This window comes from Xiphophorus hellerii, chromosome 12 (assembly GCF_003331165.1).
Source record: "Xiphophorus hellerii strain 12219 chromosome 12, Xiphophorus_hellerii-4.1, whole genome shotgun sequence".
Lineage (NCBI taxonomy): Eukaryota > Metazoa > Chordata > Actinopteri > Cyprinodontiformes > Poeciliidae > Xiphophorus > Xiphophorus hellerii.
Window position 1 is genome coordinate 18615937 of NC_045683.1, and position 18704 is coordinate 18634640.

The following is an 18704-nucleotide window of genomic DNA, read 5'->3' on the forward strand; positions in this document are numbered from 1 at the left end:
ATGAACAAAAAAGGGCAATTTATATATAATTATGCCATGACTTCACTGTTCAGCCGTACTGTACAAAAGCAGCTAAATTACACAACAAAACACTAAAATCTGTTGAATCACTGTCACATCTCAACTCGTTTTGTCATAATTTAATAGACATCATGACAAAACAGGGTTATGATCATGATGTAAATTAAAAAAATACATTGTCAAAAAAATAAAACTAATAAAAACTCCTTATCCCAAATCATACCACATTCATATTTAGAAACAAACAAACAAAAACTATCATCTGTCAGCACAAAACAAAACAACAAAGGTTACAAGGTATACAAAAAAGTAGACTAGAATTAGCATTCGTTTTAGTCATTAATTTGCTGCAAACTTTAGGATACTGTAAAAAAAATTAGACATTTTAAATACATTCAAGGTACAACTGATTGCATTTACCAGGATGCAACCACAGTCTTTCATGTAAATGCTTCTTTTGATTAACAACGCTTAAGTGTGTTTTAAATGACAGAGACTCCTGTAACTTTTGTAAAACAATCTCAGAGTAAGAAAGAGGAAGAGGATGTTACGTGAAAAATAAAATGATACATTTTTGAAATTTTCCAGCTGCTTTCTGCTGCCTTTTCTGTATTAAGTTCTCCACATGCTTGCTGAGATTAATCAAAAAAGGAAAAAGTAAATAAAAAATTAACAAAGCTTTAACAACATCAACATGTATATGATTCAACCATACAAGCTCTAAATATGTTTGAGAAACAACTACAAAGGAGGGCTGTAAACTTAAAAATGTCAGACTTTTGCAAAGATTAAAGATACTTACTTAGCTACCACGGCTTATTTACTTTATTGGTTAACATACGATGTGAACTTGAGGTTTCTATGTTAGCTAGTTTTATATCATATTTTTTATTACTATAACAAAATACAGTCTGGCCTTATAATATATAGATCACTGTAATTAGTTCTAAAATATTACATTAATTGTTAACTTAAATACATAAAATAGGACTGAACTATCTAAATAATTACTTTCCTACGGCTGACAAGAGACAAATAAAACACACATGAAAGAAAACATTCCTAAATATTCAACTAATGGTTTTTGCATCCTTATATCTATATAAGAGCGCATAATTAGGGTGTAGGGAAACTTAAGTTTGTGTAGAGGTTTTAAAAAATCCAGCCTTCCCTTTTATGCATTTCAAAATTAATCTTTATCCAATCAAATCCTTGCAGTCCTCATCACCTCTGGCAAACATTACCCTGTTCAACAGCATTCCCTGCCACATTTGACACTCTCCTGTGTAACATTACAGCTGATTACCTGGTAAAATGGAAGCAGAACGCTAATCTACTTGGTCTCACTGGGTGACTGCAGGTACGGTGATATGAGCTACACAGTGAGATGGCAAGGAAAGAGGGGGAACATTGGCCCTGTTTCCCTCATTACTAACATCATTATCGACCCATGTAAACATCCCCGAGGCTGCAAGGAGCAGCATGAGGGGAGCCACAGGTTGATGCACTGTCAGATACTCATACAAAGCTGAAAATGATAGTCACTTTGTGTCTGGGGAGTCACTACTCCTGCTACTATCTCACGTAGTTCCACAACAACTGAAGAGATAAGCGAGATGGAGTGAACACAGAGGAAATACAACACAAGGAGATTTAAATGTCACAGCTGGAGATGAACAAGAGGGACTATCAAGGTCTTTCCTATCTAGCAGATCATAGCAAAGGCAGAACACTGACTCTGAAATCTACAGATGGTGTCTGGTTTATCACCATTATTTAATTTATTTTAAAATACCAAGCTGCTAATTCTGAAAGTGCAAAGTTCATGATGTTTCTAGAGGGACACTAAGTGAAAAAAAAACCCTGCATGTTTAAAGGTTTCTCTAGTGCTGGAAGGCCAGGCACAGGAGAAAACAGTAGATAAGAATATGGATGTCGACAACAGTGAAAAAGCCACAGAGGTTAGTTGGGGTCAAAGAGATAACGTGCCAGACTGATGGAGTCAGCATTCTCCTTTTACTCTTCTGCTTTCCTGGTAACGTTCAGCCGCAATTTCAACAGCTCAGTCATGATAATTTACCTGGCTTGCCAGCAGAAACAACCTTTGAAGGTGCTTCAGATCTTTCACATATTTAACTGCTTCTTTAGACAGGCCAGACATGATTGTAGAGAAAGTGGAAAATTACTGAAATATTTGGTTTAAAAAACACAGCAATATCCACACCTGTGCAACATGTAGCATATTTTTGGCCACAGAATTTAATTTTGACACTTGACACCAGAGTCTGAGGTCTTCCTGACAAACAGTACAACATGGAAGTGTCTTATAGAAGCAGTAATTCAGAGTATCACAGGGAGCTTTGACAGGCCTTGATGATGAACATACTATTAATACCATTGTTGGGACACAGCAGGGGTGGTTATATGTGTATGACGCACAAATATGAGCCGTGTAGCTCATATAGACGCCTATAGGGATATTAAGCTGTGTGCCATTTGTTGTAATTTTACTGACTTATTGTGAGATAGCGTAATAATTTCTTAGAAAGATTTTAACTTCTGAAATGCATGCATGATTTGTAATCTGAAAAAAAGGCTTGACACAACCTCTTATTTTAGTAGTCAGATCAATTAGAATCGGCTAGGAAAGTTTGCGAATTTGCTCTAATCATTTTTTCTCTTTCTAAAATTGTTCTTTTTAACTTTTTGGGGTTGAAATAACTATAACACAAAATCCTGTGTTGAAATGCTTATTGCAATAAATACTCCATGACAAAGGAAGACTATTGAACTGGTGTTATTGGGGAGAGCCTGCATGGCAAATCACTGAACACAATGCAATGGACATAGAGATGGAGACAAGACTTGCAAAATAATGGCAGGATATACGAATATATTTTTTGTCTCTTTAATTGATAATAAAAAAAACTTACAATAATGTTCAGAAGATTATACTGAGCAGTCACATAGCTTCACATAGAAGAGGCAGTGGAAAGTGATGTACATATTGTGGCGTGCTTAAAAAACAACTACATACAATGCTAGCTGGACATATTAGCACAGATTGTCAACGTCCTTTTCTGAAACATTAGAGCTTCTGCAACTTTTCGCTCTGAACTTTTCACAGTGATGAAGTCACCTCCTTAGCCATTTATCACAGTTAATCAGTGCGTCCTCAGATCCATTTTATAATTTTAAACATAAACAGCCACTAGTGACGACTTGAAACCCTTTCTGTGGTGTTGTTGGAGTCTTTGTTGTCTCAAATGTGAAATCTCATAATGAGCTTATTCTTCAAACAGACGTAGTGGGCGATACTGTGTGGCCCCTCTCCAGTGAAAGAGAAAGAGAGAGTGTATGTATGTGAAAAATTTTGTGATGACATAATTTATAATCTTCTAGTGACTTTTAGGATAGCCAGCAGATAATCTCCTCACTGTTGGAAACACCGTCAAACGTTGACCTAGCTGTTACCTCGCTTTCCATATATGGCAGGAATTACTATTTTTGAGATCCAAAGAATGTTCATGTTGGGATGGAAAAAATGCTTTCCCAAACACTGGTTTCAAGCCCATCGACATTTTACACACACGCAATATTTTAATGCTCTCATCCATTGAGGTGGATAATAACATTGGATATCACCTTTAAAGACCCTCATTTCAAAGAAATGCTCTCTTTAGACGCTGCTGCTTTAATCAAGCTGTAGTATGATTATTAGTTCAAATGAAAAGCTTCTAATTGCACCTGTTCTTCATTTTGGAAACAATCAGTATTGCTGCAGACAAACCAATAATAACTGCTCCATCCTAAAGCTCCGTCTTCGGCTTACTCTCTCACCTTCCTTTCTTTCCTGTCCTTATTTAACCTCTCCACTCTGCAGCATGGGTTCATCTTTGCCCCAGCCCACTGCAGAGCAGCAAAGCATGCACAGATCAGCATCACACAAACACTCCATCTTGGCATGTTTAAACACGCATTTGACATGACTCAGCGTAATCCACCAGTGGAAAACACACTCCTCTGAGACTGGAGGGTTGCGTGCGACAGGCTAACAAGAAAAAAAGAAGAAAAGAAAAGAAAAGAAAGAAAGCACAGCAACAGACATTCAGGCAAATGTGAAGCAGAGGGCAGAGGGAGGCAGAGGGAGTAAAGGGTGCAACAACAAAAAAAACGCTGATGTAAAAGAGAGAGAATGGAGCAGAGCAAAGAAGGACGGAAACAGAGCAAGTGATTATAATGACTTTTAATTTTATTGTAAAGAGACACTAGAGTGGATTCAGATCTAAAATATAATGATTTTGTAAGAAAAATGAGCTGAACATCATGATGACCCTTTCTATCTTGGTAAACTTGTGGAAATACCCATTCTTTTTTTTGCTCCCCTGTCTCCCATCGCACTTGGCTCCCTCTTCATTGCCATGGCAATGATGTTACAGTGAGTCACCTCCACATCTCCCTCCTCCTCCTCCACACAGCCAAGGAGGAACATGGGAGCGAGAGAGGGAGACAGACAGAGAGATGTGGACAGAGAAGACAAGAGAGAGAAAGAGAGAAACAGAGAGAGAGAGCTGGGGGTGCAGTTTCCGTGGAAACAAGAGCGCGGGGGTCTCTCCCCAAACCCCATTGGTTCCCTGCTAGTTGGAATCAGCTTGCTTCCCACAACATATGCAGCCAACAGAGTTACTGTTTCTGGGTCTCTGTCCACTCTCCTTGTTTCTGCAAATGTTTGCAGATAGGAAAAAGAAATGGTCAAAATCTAGTTTTCTCTTTCATTCTGCAAATTTCTAGTGTTAGTTTTATTCAGTTCCCCCCTGAACAAATCACATTATTCCCAAAAAGAGATTTCTTTAGGATAATGCTGCTTTCCAGAACAAGATTTGCAACTCTTTAAGCATTGTTTAATCATACATTACAACCAAAAAAAGCAAAATCCCACAGTTTTTCATTTTGTAAAATTGAGAGTCTATACCACAATTTGCTCCTCTAGCCTCCCATTAGCAATGTGAACTCATCCTGCAGGGGTTGGAGCATATTCTATCCTTTTACCTCTCGGCTGTTATGTAAATATGAAAAACAATTTCCATGTGTGAGAAGGAGAGTATGAATTTAGGATGTATGAGCATGAAAAACATCGTTTTCATCAAAGACTGATGCTCTCGGCAATCGCTCTTGATCTATCCTTCTCCTCCGACTGTGATGTGTCTGCCATCTCCCACAGTGATACCACACAATGACACCAGGTCCCTCCACCCCGGGTATAATACGCCTCCTTATAACTCTGCTGTCAGTCTGCAGCACACTTCATGTCTGCTTCTTCTCAGCTTCATCTACCTCTCTTGTTGTTCAGCTTCAACAGTTTAACCTTGTGCAGGACGCCAAAGACGGACTTTCACTGTTGCTGTTTTACAAGTAAAGAACTTCCCAAAACTCTAGAGATGCATTGATCAGGCTTTAAGTGGCCATTGCTGAATAACAGGTTTTTTACTTATTTATGTAAAAATTATTGTAACAGAAAAATGAATTTGCACATCTCTCTTGTTGTGTATTCATTTATTTATCAGCTCTTAAAATCAAGTGGTTGAAGTCAACTGAAGTAGCTTACATTTTGCTTTCCAGACTTTTCTAGGAACTTATCTCATGTTTACACTCCAAGAAAAAAAACAAAACTCCACAGTTTGATGCCAAGTGACGTGGCAAAAGATCTCCACAAGTACTTTTCACTCACAACAATCACTTTTTCCAACCTCCGACTTGCTTCAGTTACTGAACATTTTTATCTTGAGGCCGCACTGCCCGACCAGTACGGCTGCCAGATACTGATAATCTGCTGAAATCAGATGGAAGAACTGTTTCTCTGTGGAACCCGTTAACAGTCATTGGCCCCACCGACACTTTTTGCACCTGGATCTTAAGAATTAATGTCGACTGTGAGAATTGTGTACTGGTGGAAATTTACTCCAAGCTCCTCAGTCAAGCACATAAACACACACAGCAATACATTTTCAAATCAAGAAAGAAATTATCTAACGCAAATGAATCTGGAGTTCTGCTAAAAGTTGTACAAAGACAGAAATAAACTGAAAGGCTTAGATCACACATAAAGTTATTACTAATGGTAATCCATCCAGGCGTGTCTTTCAGGTAGAGTACAAGGTCTTGCAGAGTCTTTATAATTTCTGATCATTTCCTCATTCTGTAATATAGTAAACTTTGCTGCTACCAAATCTGGAAAGTGTGATTTGCATATGTTTTATTTATATTATAATGCTCATAAATAAAATCAAGTCCAATTAATTACCTTCAAAGGTAACATGTTTGATGGTGTTTGTAATTTGAACTAAGCATAAAGCAGCTTCTGCTTAGGCCTCAGATATTTGTTAGAGAACATTAGTGAGATAAATAGAATAACTAAGATGGAGGAAAGTTCTGAAGAAGATTTACGTAGAATTAGGTCATAAAACCTGCATCTGTATTTTTAAATACCTCACAAGCACTTTGCATTCCACTAAATGAAAATGGAAAGACTGTGGCACTTGCAAATAGCCAAAATATGGCCATCAATCTTAGGACAGGAAAATTTCTCTGCAGAAAACCATCAACAGTAACTATTGAGGAGCTGAAGGGATCCATCAGTCTGATAGGGAAACTGTTAGGTCAACTATTAGTAGTGCACTTCAAGAATCTGGACTTTGGCCCTCAGAGGAGTGTCAACAAGAAAGCCATTAGTGAAAGAAAGTCAGAAAGAGTCCAGCTGAAAGTTTATAAAAAGCCACATAGTGGCCACAGCACAGGAACATGCTCTCGTCAGTTTAAAGCAGAAGGGAAGATGAAGCTAAACACAAAGTAATCCGTAGAGGCTACAGAAAACTTGAGACCATAACAAACATTAACCCTGCAGAGGGACAAAGTCTTAAAAAAACAGACTGGTTAATAAAAGACCCTGTCAAAGTCCAGGCCTAAATCCACCTGCGAATCCGTGACAAATTGATGTGCAGAGGTGCTCTCAACCTAATCTAAATAATTTTAATTCAGTTTACAATTACGCTCTACTTTGCGGTGTTAGTCTTCCACATAAAACCCCAAGTAAATACATGAAGGTTTGTTGTTTTAAAGGTGAAATGCTTTTGGAACTACATGTTCAAAATAACAACACGGGCATTAAGAGTCTAAATATGAGCACAGCTTTGTGTCTCATTCCGTAGAGTTAGGTTTTGACTTTTGTCTCTAATAAGGCCATTTCCGGGGCAGGAATTTAAAAATAACTTGTTTTTATGACTACAGTGGCCAGAGCAAATGGAAATTGCTCATTTAGTATTGAGTACACAATTTACAAAGCACTTAACCGAACTGTAAACGGCCTTTCTGATGTCTGCAGAGCCTTGTCCCAGGACAGAAATCAATAACATTTCTTCTGCTTTTTTTTCTTTCATCTGACTTTTCTTTTTCTTCTCTTTTAACATTAGACTAATGTCCCAGAAGGCTCAAACCTAGCTGTGGGAACAGCACCTCCATTAACCAATTTCCAAGAAGTAAATAGAGACAAGATAAAAATCCAAATGAAACTCCTCTCTAAGAGAAACTCAGAAAGCCAATCACAGAAGCAATAGATGGTTAAAAGTGGGATAAATGAAACCGATGACGGTGTGATAATTTCACCAGTTGTAAAATAGAAAGGAACAAAAGGGCAATTCATGTGAGCTTTAACATCTCCCAATAATTAATTAGGATTTTGCTCTTTAATTAGCAATCTGAAAATAATTACTAAAACAAATGTCTGCTAGACATCTCTATTTGTTTTGATGTTGATAAACTGACAGGGAGACACAAAATCTGAACCAATGTTTGCTTCTGCTTTCCTCTCAACTTCCACAGTACTGTAGGTGTCCACTCCTGGTTTAAGTGAGGGACGGATACGAGCCAAGGCAATCTGACTTGGATGTGCGACACTCAGCAGCACTGAAACAGTTCATTGAATGTGACTTTGCTCTAATTGCAACTGTACTAATTGTAATTTCCCTGTTACATCCTGGTAGTAAATGTAAGAATAAGACACTTCTGATGGCCTTTTCTATTGATTTGAAGATGCACTGATATATCCTCAGTGATATGTTTTTGAATTAGGCTGACTCTAATCGGAAAGTTAAAACATTTCTAGTATTATCAGATTGAATCAGTTGTTTTTGTTGGTTGTCTCCCTATTCTTGTTAACTATACCAGTGCTCCTTTGCTTTTTCCTCCCCAGGATGTTTGTTTCAGAGGGCTGAGGTTATGCTGCCCTCCAACTTTAATTCCCAGAGCCAGAATGACATCATCACATCGCTGCCTCATTCAAGGAGTGCCTATTCATCACCCTGATCATCATCACCAGCATCAGCAGCTTCACCTGCATGCACACCCATACGCAAAGCGCACACACCTCACTGGAAGCAGATAAAAGACAAGAGAGCCTCTGCCAGAAGCAGACAACTGCAGGCTGCAAAGAAAGAAAGAGGGAATGAGGAACAAAGAGCGAGAAGATCCTGCTGGGGTAGGCAGAAACCCCTGAACTTTGCACTTCCAACAATATATCTCAATAAAACCTCTGTAGACAAATCTGATGAGTCAGACTTTAGGCTGCAGAAAGAAGAACAACAACATAAAAAGAAGAGAGAGAGAACCCCTGCATCCCGTCTAAAACATAAAAGATTCACAATTCCTCCCTCAAACATCCAGAGCTCTGTATTCGAGTTAGAGAGCACAGAGCATGATTATTTGTATAATCCAATATTTCTTCTTTTTTTTTTTACATTCATGTGAGCATCATTTTGTGTTTTAGTAACTTAATCTTTGACAATAACCTGAAGTCAGAAACATCAGTGCAGGACTCACGTAGTCATGGAAGGCCTTGGCTTCACTGGAGTGTTCACACGTGTCTCTCCTCTCTGGAGCTGCACAGTAAAGGTCCCAGAAAACACTGCAGCACACAGGAAGTGATGCAGAGTCAAAAAATAAATATCAAGAGAGAAGGACAAAAAAAAAAACATAAGGAAAGAAAAAAAATGTTTGGTCTTTAATGTCAGAAAGGAAATAGAGAACATTAACACATTTGCTTGAAACCTAACCTTGAAACCTTCGTTCTAAAGACAAACTTACCACCACCATGAATGGAGGAACCCTGGAGGTTCTCCTAACGTGATGTTCTTCTCCCATCGGATCTTGACAGACACAAAGAAAGAGAGAGAGAGAGAGGTACTTCAGAGGACATCCTGTGTATAAAACATGTCTGACATCTGAGTGACATGCTCTAAAGGATTGAAAAGGGTGCAAGGAAATATCTATAAGATGTGCCATTAGGTAATTATGTTATGAATCTCTTGGATTCAAGAGAAGAGAAGTGGGTCTATGTGTGCCCTCGAGCTTATCGACACATATTTGAACGCGTGCGTGCACAAATGAGTGTGTGTGTGGGCGTGAGCAGGCGTGTGTGTCTCTTGAGTCGGAGTGTGTACAGAGCATAAGGTCAGAGACATGTACCAGCCTGAGGAATCCACTCAAATCTCTGAACACCCCCACACACAAATCAGGCGGCTCCACAGCCGCCTTTAATTTCGCTTTCAGATTATTTCAATGTTTAGGCTTTCCCAAACGTAAGGCCTATTTCTATCCTAGCTTAAATATGTAGTTGGATGTTATTTACTTCAGAAATGATCTCCATCCTGAAGATAATTTATGTTGACACACAAAGACCACAGTTCTGGATCTAAAGAATACAAATCCATGCAACTATCAGTGGCAGACGACTCCGATAAGACCCGACACTTATTTTGTCTGAGGGTGTCTCTCAGACTTTTCCTTCCTAGAAATGTTTTATCAGTGCCAAATAATAAGACTATTGTACCACCTGCTCCACCAGCAGCATGACTAAGCACTAAAGTAACAGGAAAAACTGAATCACCACAGTTTCAATCAGACTGTCCTGACCTCAGTTCTCGATCAGATGATAGAATGGCATGCTTTGAAGTCTTTCTCAGGGAGGGTCAGGAACTGCCTCCATTTGTTTATTCCACATTCTTTCAGATCCAGCAAGCAGTTTCGGTAAGTTCATCTGTCGGCTCGAGATACCGGCAGGAAATTTTCCTTCATACTTGGAAAAAAGTAGTTCTTTTTTTTATTTTACAGCTGAGTAAATAGCACAAAATATATAATTGTAGGAGCTTCAGCTCAGTCCAAATAAGATTACAGGCAGTTCATGTTAGGACATTCTCTTTCACACTGCGGTCATTTGGAGAACGTTTAAGAGAAAGAACGGTGTGTGCCCACATATCCTGTTTTTTTGTGGTCTGAAATCCTTGGAGGTTCTTTCATTTACCTTCAACATGCTACAGTGAGATTCCCTCAGCGTGATTACTGGCAGATGTGGATAGGCATTGCCCAGTTACGGTTTTCTGTTTACCTAAATTAAACTGTCTTACCCTCTTAAGGCTTAAGCTTACAGTATAATATACCTGAGCTGCCGGTTAAATTTAAAAGCATTAGCTGATTTTTTTTTCATACTGCTGCTCTATTTGGTTGCAATATCACATGTTAAGTGTGGGCATGAGGGCCTAATTCGCAAATATCATCCAGGTATCTTCGAGGATACACACTAGAAAAGATAACAAAAGAGAAGAATACACCAGGTATTTTGAGCCACGCATTTTCCTTTTGCAATGCACTTCACAGATTTTGGAGATGATTCCTAAGTTAAATTATATGAGGTTTAGGGATTCCAATTCAATAAACTATATAATGACAATGTACAACACTAAAAATCAACTGGTTTGATACATTTGGTCACATCTTTGTTTCTGTTTGTAGTCATAAAAACACAATTTTTATGGTAATGATCTTAACCTTCTGGTTGACATTTATCCAAATCGCAACTTTTAATGTCAACATACCAACTAGCACAGAAAACATTTATGCAGTGAGCCTCATTTTGATAATTTTTCTATTATTCTCTGTATATTCACAGTATTTTTAAGTGTGTACTTTGGAAAGCATTTTTTTAGCATCCATTTCAGTCATCAAAAATTGGAGAGATTTGTAAAATGTAACAGAAAATATTTGTTTAAAAAATATCAGCATTAGCATGGACAGTGCCGTAAGCAGTAAATCCCACTACTCCAAAAAGAGCTGCTATTTTAGCTAAATGCTTACCCAGTTCGTTTGCACTGGTGGGCATGTGAACTGTACATCAGCAGCCGTGTTTATACTTTATGCATCAATAGCTAATGTGTTCCCACGCTTGAATGTAACACCACCTATCCTTTGCATCTTCTGCTTTTGCAAAACTGTGGACAATTGATATGGCAGAGAGGAAAAAGTGTCAGTGTGAGCACACACACCCCCCCACGCGCACACACACGCACTCACACGCACTCACACACATGAAGTCAGAGTGATGAGAGTCAGTGCCAGCTGATGAGGTAACCTTTTCCACCCTCTTCTCTCAGTTGCTCTTGTCCCTCTGGCTGATGTACAACAAGCCTCTAGCTGCTGTCTTCTGAATTGTAATTTGCAATAATTTACTCCCAGAGCAGAATGATCAAGTGGCCTCAGTTTCACCTCGTCCCCTCTTAACCCAGCAGAATTAAACTGAAAATGAGATTGCATCTCAGAGCAGAAAGAAGAGCCATGAACACTGTGAAAGGCAGGGTGAGGGGAGGTAAAGGTGCACCCTAAACATCAGTTTTAGGCATCAAAAACTCCTCTCATGCTCCTGTACAAGACAAACTAAATGCGGCGTTAAAAAGCCTTTTTGCTGCACCAACCTGCTGGCACAAGCCCAAAGCTGAGCCGATTCACTTCACTGTAACGTTAACTGGACATATCAAAAGAGACAACCCTAGAAACATAAAGTCTGTGGCCCGCTGCCTGACAGACACAAACACAAAAAGCATGTTTGTGACTTACCTCTGAGAGAAAGGTCTGTGCTGACTTCTGTGCTCCTACATGCAGCAGGTACTCATACACGTAAAGAGCCAATCTGTGAAAAGAGAAACGAGAGAGGATGAGCCTCAGGTTGTTTATGATGAGTGTAAAAGCTTTTACATGGAGGCAAAATAATTTGTTCTTTTGCATTTGGAAAATATATGGTCACTTATAAAACTATTTATGCCACTTGAACGGGCACATTTTGTCACATTACAACCACAAACTTCAATTTATATTATCGGGGTTTTATGGTAGAGACTACCAGAAAGTAGTCCGTAACTGCAAAGTGGAAAGAAACATGTTCAATTACAGCCCTTCGCTCACTAAATAAAATCCAAATGAACTGAGTGCCTGTAATAGTCCCCAAATTAGAATATAGAGTCGGTCTATGTGTAATTTCATCTCAGTATAAATGGAGGCGTTATGTGAAGGGCTAAGCGGTTTGTCAGAGAACAAACAGCTTCATGAAGACCAAGGAACACAGTAGGCAGGTCAAGAAGACCGATTTGGAGAAAGCAGGCTATAAAACACTCTTCCAAGCTTTTAACATCTTAAGGGGCCACTGTTAAATATCTCTTCCAAAAACAGTAACAATACAGCTGAACTGCAAATCTACCAACACATGACGGTCAATCCAGACTGGAGGATAAGGACGACAATAATCAGAGAGGCTGGAAAGAGGCCTATGGCAACTCTGAAGGAGTTCCAGAGATCGACAGGTCATGTATGAGAAATTGTTGAATGGAGAACTCTTAGTTGTAAAGGCAAAGAAGGGGTCTATGCTGAAAGAAAGGTGTAAGAAGTCTCTGCTTACTGTCAGCTATATAGATGGCATGTGTAAGACCGTGTTCTGGTGTGATGAGACCAAAACTGAACTTTTCCTATAAACCACACTGTGAGGGAGAAGGTCAGAGCTGAAGGGAAGATGAATGTAGCCAAACACAGGGTGCAAATGTTCTTAGTTATAGATGTAATTGCAGCAAAAGGTAGTTTCACAAAGTGTTAACTTACAGAGCTGAATAAATATACAAGACAAACAATTCATTATTTCATTAAAAAAATAGAACAGTGAACAAGTTTTCTCCAGCTAAACAATTATGCACTACTTTATTTCGATCTATCACATAAAAATCCTAAAAATGTGTTGTAGAGTTAAATGTGAGCAAACATTTGGATAAAAACAAGCCCAGAATGCAGCACTATGGTCCCAAAGACTCTAGTGGTTAATCTAAAACCAACAAATTTAAAGAAAAAAAATCAAATAAATGGGGCAGTGACGATGCTGTGAAGACCTCATCTACGTTGTCTACATGGACTTCCTCCCACAGGTTGGAACAGAGTGAGTATTAATTATACCCTTGATTTGTAAATCAATGATCCTCCCAGTGAATCTGTGCTGGTCCTTTCTTAAAAGCAATTTAAATGCCTGTGGGACAGGTTGATCCAATAGTCTATAAACAGTACATAAAAACTGAGTAGGATCCACAGCACCATACTCAGTTCTGTTAAAATCTATGTGACACTTGGAATTAATAAAATATTAAAGGGAACAAAAATAATGCTTACTCTAAATCAAGAAATAAGTTAAATGACATCACGCCTTTTATTTTGTCTCACAGAAGAAGATGTTAAATAGCTCTAAATATCAGATTTCAGATGTGTGGTACGGTGTTTCAGACTCCTTCAACATGTACAAAAGATATGTGGGAGTCTGGCTTGGTTTGTGATCAAACTGCCTGCTACAGCATCAGAAGAGAAAGAAGGTGAGGTTAGAGCGTTATTTACACCAGTCACATTCTCAGGGCATATCTATAATAAGCAGGGACATAAAGCTATAGCTGGTACATTAATAAAGTGTCTATGGCGCAAGTGGAGAGACTTGGAAGTGTGTGTTCTTCAAAGTGCTTTTATTTCACAGCTACAACCCTCTATACATTCAATTAGTTTACTTGAAAACTTGCAATATATCAACTGGTGTTTAAAGTTCAGATTTAGACTCACTAATTTTGTTATTGTCTACATAAAGTAAGAAAATTTGATGTTATGTAAAAGGAAATGTTCAACAGCTAAAACACGTTTTAGACTTTGCAAAGCAGCACAAGCTATGACCTGGGACTTTTTATGTTTGTCCTTGTGTGTTGGTGTTAATACTGAAAGTCATGAGAGATGTTCACACTGGGACGACATCTGTTCAGGAGCCCCCACTGAAAGGTGCTACCAGCTTGGCAACCCTGATCCAGACTCTTGCCTTGAGGTAAAAATAAACTCAGATGACAGACTGAACATTATCCTGCTTCTCTCACAGGTACAATCCTCCTTCGTCCATCTCTCTCCATCCCATTTTTCTTCCTCTTTTCTCCTCTTCTCTCCTTCAGTTTGTTTTTGGCTGTTTTCCACAAGTTACTCTACTCGTATGCATTCTTTTTTTTAAAGGAAGACAGAACAGGAAGCTATCTTTGCTTTTGTCTTTCCCTCTGTCTTTCATTCTCTTATTTCCTTTCCCTTGTGGCCTGAAAGTGATGTTTAACCAAAGAAACAGCGACAGGACATTTTACAGGGACAAGGTTAACGGAAAAATGAGAGGATTGACAAAACTCTTGACACCTTGTCAACCGAGCATGAATAAAAGATGTGCTCTTTTTTTTTTTTTCCAAGGCACTGTACAGCTCAATGTTCAAGGAACAAACTGTTTTCTGTCTCTCTGCCCTGCACATCGTTTTCCTGTCAACCCATCAAAATCTGTTCCCCCTCCTGTGAACCGCAGTGCCGACAACAGCAGCGTCAGTGTAGAGCAATTTAACATCACTGATAGAGGTCACATATCTGCAGTGGATACTTTGTCATCAATGATGAGGATGCTGACAGGCTGCATAAATGAATTCAGTGCCTCAATAGGAAATATTAGGAAACAAAAGCACGTCCCTAGGAGGGATGCAGTGAATTGTATTTAAACATAAAAACACATCTCTGCCACCTTGGAGGCAGACTAAGAGGTTTAACCTGTAATTGATTTCACAGAGTCTCTAGGATGTGACCTTTGCAATTATGATGGGCGAGAGGAGATGGATGTGAAGGAAGTCAAAACAGGTGAGGCCAGAGGTATGGATCATTCTGACACTGTAAAATAAATCAAAACACTAGTGAAGCAGAAATAAAAGATTAATGCAAGCTTAAAGACAAAGGTCAAAAAGAGAAATAGAAAAGATGGGCTGAAGTTTTGATGGATCTCAGATTCGCATGACCCACATGTTTGTGGTTATTTTGGCACTCTTTGTGAGTTTATATACTGCAGCTTAATAATCATGATAGAAGTGGGAGAAAGAAGAATAAATAATGTGTGATTTTCCAGGGTTCAGTTTCAGCTTAAAGACTAAAGAGTTTAACTTTAGAGCTCAGCCATGTTAAAACACCCAGCATCTCACTGGCTGGCGTCAGGCGCTCCACACTGAGTCCAAAACATATTCATCATCTCTGAGACACAGAACCCATCTCCTTCCTGAAAGACATCTGGACATTACATGGTGTTTATACTCACTGTTTCAACAGACGAAAGGAAATTTGGAAATTCTTCCTGATCTTGTGGCTGATTTCTTTCTATTTTCTCACGATTTCAAAATAAGGAAGAAGTCTGTCTGATGTATGGCCTTAAACTGCAGCCAGGTGGATCTACTATTAAAATATTCTAAACTGAACATTATGTGAGATTTCCTAAACTGTTTGAAGGCATACTTTAATTCTCCAAACAATTTTTTCTAGAATTATTTTAGGATTCTATAAACAAAATTGCCTAACGTGTTACAATATTGTCAGAATCAGAGATTTTAATAGTGGGGTCAAACAATTTCTTCCTTTAGTCTCTCATTTTTTAATTTATCACAAGCCAACAATAGGAGCAGCTGATACAGGACTGATGAACAGAAAGTAACAAAACAGTATATTTTGCTAGCATTCCTGTAAGTTCTAAACTTTACTTAAAGCTTTTAATATTACAGTAATATGCTTTGAAAACAATACAACACCCTTTGGTCCTTGTTGATCTGCCCCTTGTTAAGGTCAACCCTGCCATGCTAACAGGAAAAAATAAGTACATGGAGCTGGACTGACAAAGCAGTGAGCAGAGATAAGGTTTAAGCACAAGAGAAGGGAGAGACGTTGAATGTTAATAAGATGCAAAATGTGGACACATTAAAAGGAAAACAATTATTCTAGTACATTAAGCAAATGATCAACTTCAATTTTCTTAGCAAGCAACAGGGTTAAACTGAAGAATGCTTGTCTGTAATCTGTACAAGCTCTATAGGGCTTTATATGCTACCCAGATCTTGTGGAAGCACAGTCAACGTTTTCATTATTATCCGTTCATCCATGCAGTTTGTAACTGACTTATTTTCTCTCAAATTCCAGTAGTCAGGTTTTTAAAGAACATCCTTTACCCAGCCCTTAGCTGTAAATCTGACCAGACAGCTGCAGCGAGCTAAAACAGTCAGGAGTTGATCTTAGTTTAAAGCATGCAGCTTGCAAAAACACCAACTGGCTTCTGTGCTGGGTTGTTTTGAGGCCAGTGGGCTGCTTTTGCTTTTACTGAAAGGTTGTGCAAAGAGATTTTGAAGCTCAACCACAGCGTCAGCTTAAAGCAAATACATGAACTTCTTTTCCCAGGATCAGCATTTAAGGAGACCAGTAGATCACTGCTAATCAATTTACCGCTGAGGCGATCAAAGTCTGGCAGCACTTCAAATCACAACGGGCATTTGCTTCAGTGATTGGATTCGCCTATTATAGATCAGGCCCGGATTATTTCACCCTTGTTAGAGATGAAATGGAAAAGCGCTTATCTGAATCGACATGTTAAGTGACATATTTACAGGACCTGCCACTATGCTGACATAAGAAAATGTAATTAAATGCTTAGTGTAAGCAAGAAGAAAAACAACAAAAGTCGGGATACATTTTTGGAACAAATGCAGCATAAAAACAAAAATCTTTCTAAGCAGGCTAAAATCCTATCAAACATTAATGTTGAATCACACATCTGTAACCACGCTGAAAAAGTCATAGTAAGTCATTTGAAATTTAGTCTTTTTGCCAGTAGTAAGAGGAAATGATCTGTTCTCAAAGTAAGTCCTTGTCCCAATCCGTTCACCATCCCTCCCTGCATCCTTTATCAGTTCTGTTCAAGACACCAAAACACTAAAACTCCTCCACTTGAGCAGAAAACTGACCCCCAACTCGTAGGAAGCCGTCCACCATTTCCTGGTGGAGAGCCATGGCCTCAGGCTTATAGAAGCTAAACGTCATGCTGGTCTCTTAACGCTACCGTCATGCAATTAATCAAATTCATTGTTCAATTTAGCTTTTTGCTCCAAGCAATCACAAAAACAACCTAATCTTCAAAAAACTATTATTTTTAATATTATTTCAGCATGTTCCTTGTAGTAAGTATCTTATTTTGCAATGTCTCCCGTCTGATGTAGCTGAATTCACATGCTTAGTGCAGTCGTTTTTTTGAATAGTCAGCAAAAGTATACATGGCAGAAAGAGGACAGGGGAGCAACAACAGCTTCACAGTGAACAGCTAAGAACTGAGGCATAGTCGGTACAAAATACAGCTTTTCATAGCTTTTTCATAGCAAAAAGTGAGGGCCAAAGAACAACAACCAAAATGGCAGAGGAATGAAAGGCCATCTGTAGTAACAGCATTTAGCAACCAAAAGAAGAAAGTGTGTTTATTTCTGTGTATTATTCAAACACTCGGTTTGTAGCCACAGATGCTTGATAATGTGCAAGATTTGCTACTCTGTTTTGTCTGCATAACTTGACAAGACAACAAATCTGTTCAGCGACTTAAAATTCATAGATGCAGGGATCTATGAGTAACTAATACGGAAAGTGCTAAAGTGTACTTTGCCTAAGAATGGCAGAGTATATTTGTCATTCTTAGGTAAATATAGCTTACTGAAGTAATTTGTGAACAGATTTATGTGGTAAAAACACATCTTTTTAAAATGAATCTTTCAAGAAGCACAAAAACAATTATTTTCATTGCTTATTTTTATACTACTTAACATGGTTAGGGACTTTGCTATTTACCAAGTGCCATATTTGTGTTATTTTTCCGTATCCAATGAATAATTTTCTAAGCCCAGGGACCCATCATCCTTAAAAATCGAACCCTGCATGGGACCACAGAACAGAACGAACATGACAACGACTGGAGCAACAGACCACCCGTATGGTGTCTCTACAAAGAGGTCAAACACATGTTAACACTCCTGTTACATTAAAGTATCCAAAAATACATTCAGTTTTTTAAATTTGGGTAAAATATACCAAGTGAGTTATAATCATAGACTACTGAATATAAAAAAGTAGGAGCACGAAATAGCCAGAGATTGAACTACACAACTCTCTTTACGTCCAATATGGAGTCAAATTAGCAAGATATTTGACAGAATGAAGAGTGGTAGAGACTAAGATAAAAGGATGTGAGACAGAGGAGCTGGGATTAGAGAGAGAAGGAAAAATAAGATGGGTTGAAGGTTCTGAGTGATATTGGGTGAATCCCTAGAGGAGTACTCTTTGAATCTATAAACTTTCATATTCTAATGTCGAGTTTTCTCACTGAGCCGGTTCTCGGTTAGCCCAGCATCCCTGCTGTGACTTCCTTCGGTAAATTAACACAAAGCGCCGTGCTGCGAATACTCAGACTGAACCAGACAGCTTTT

The 18704-nt window shown here is 38.6% G+C and overlaps 1 protein-coding gene across 1 annotated transcript in view; it reads right to left on the minus strand.

Annotated features, from left to right (window-relative positions):
* ssbp2a (single stranded DNA binding protein 2a) overlaps positions 1-18704 on the minus strand; it is a 56760-nt gene that overhangs the window by 18832 nt on the left and 19224 nt on the right. Inside the window, 3 exon segments of the mRNA XM_032579179.1 lie at positions 8893-8977; positions 9157-9218; positions 11959-12031. Coding sequence (XP_032435070.1) covers positions 8893-8977; positions 9157-9218; positions 11959-12031 — 220 coding nt within the window.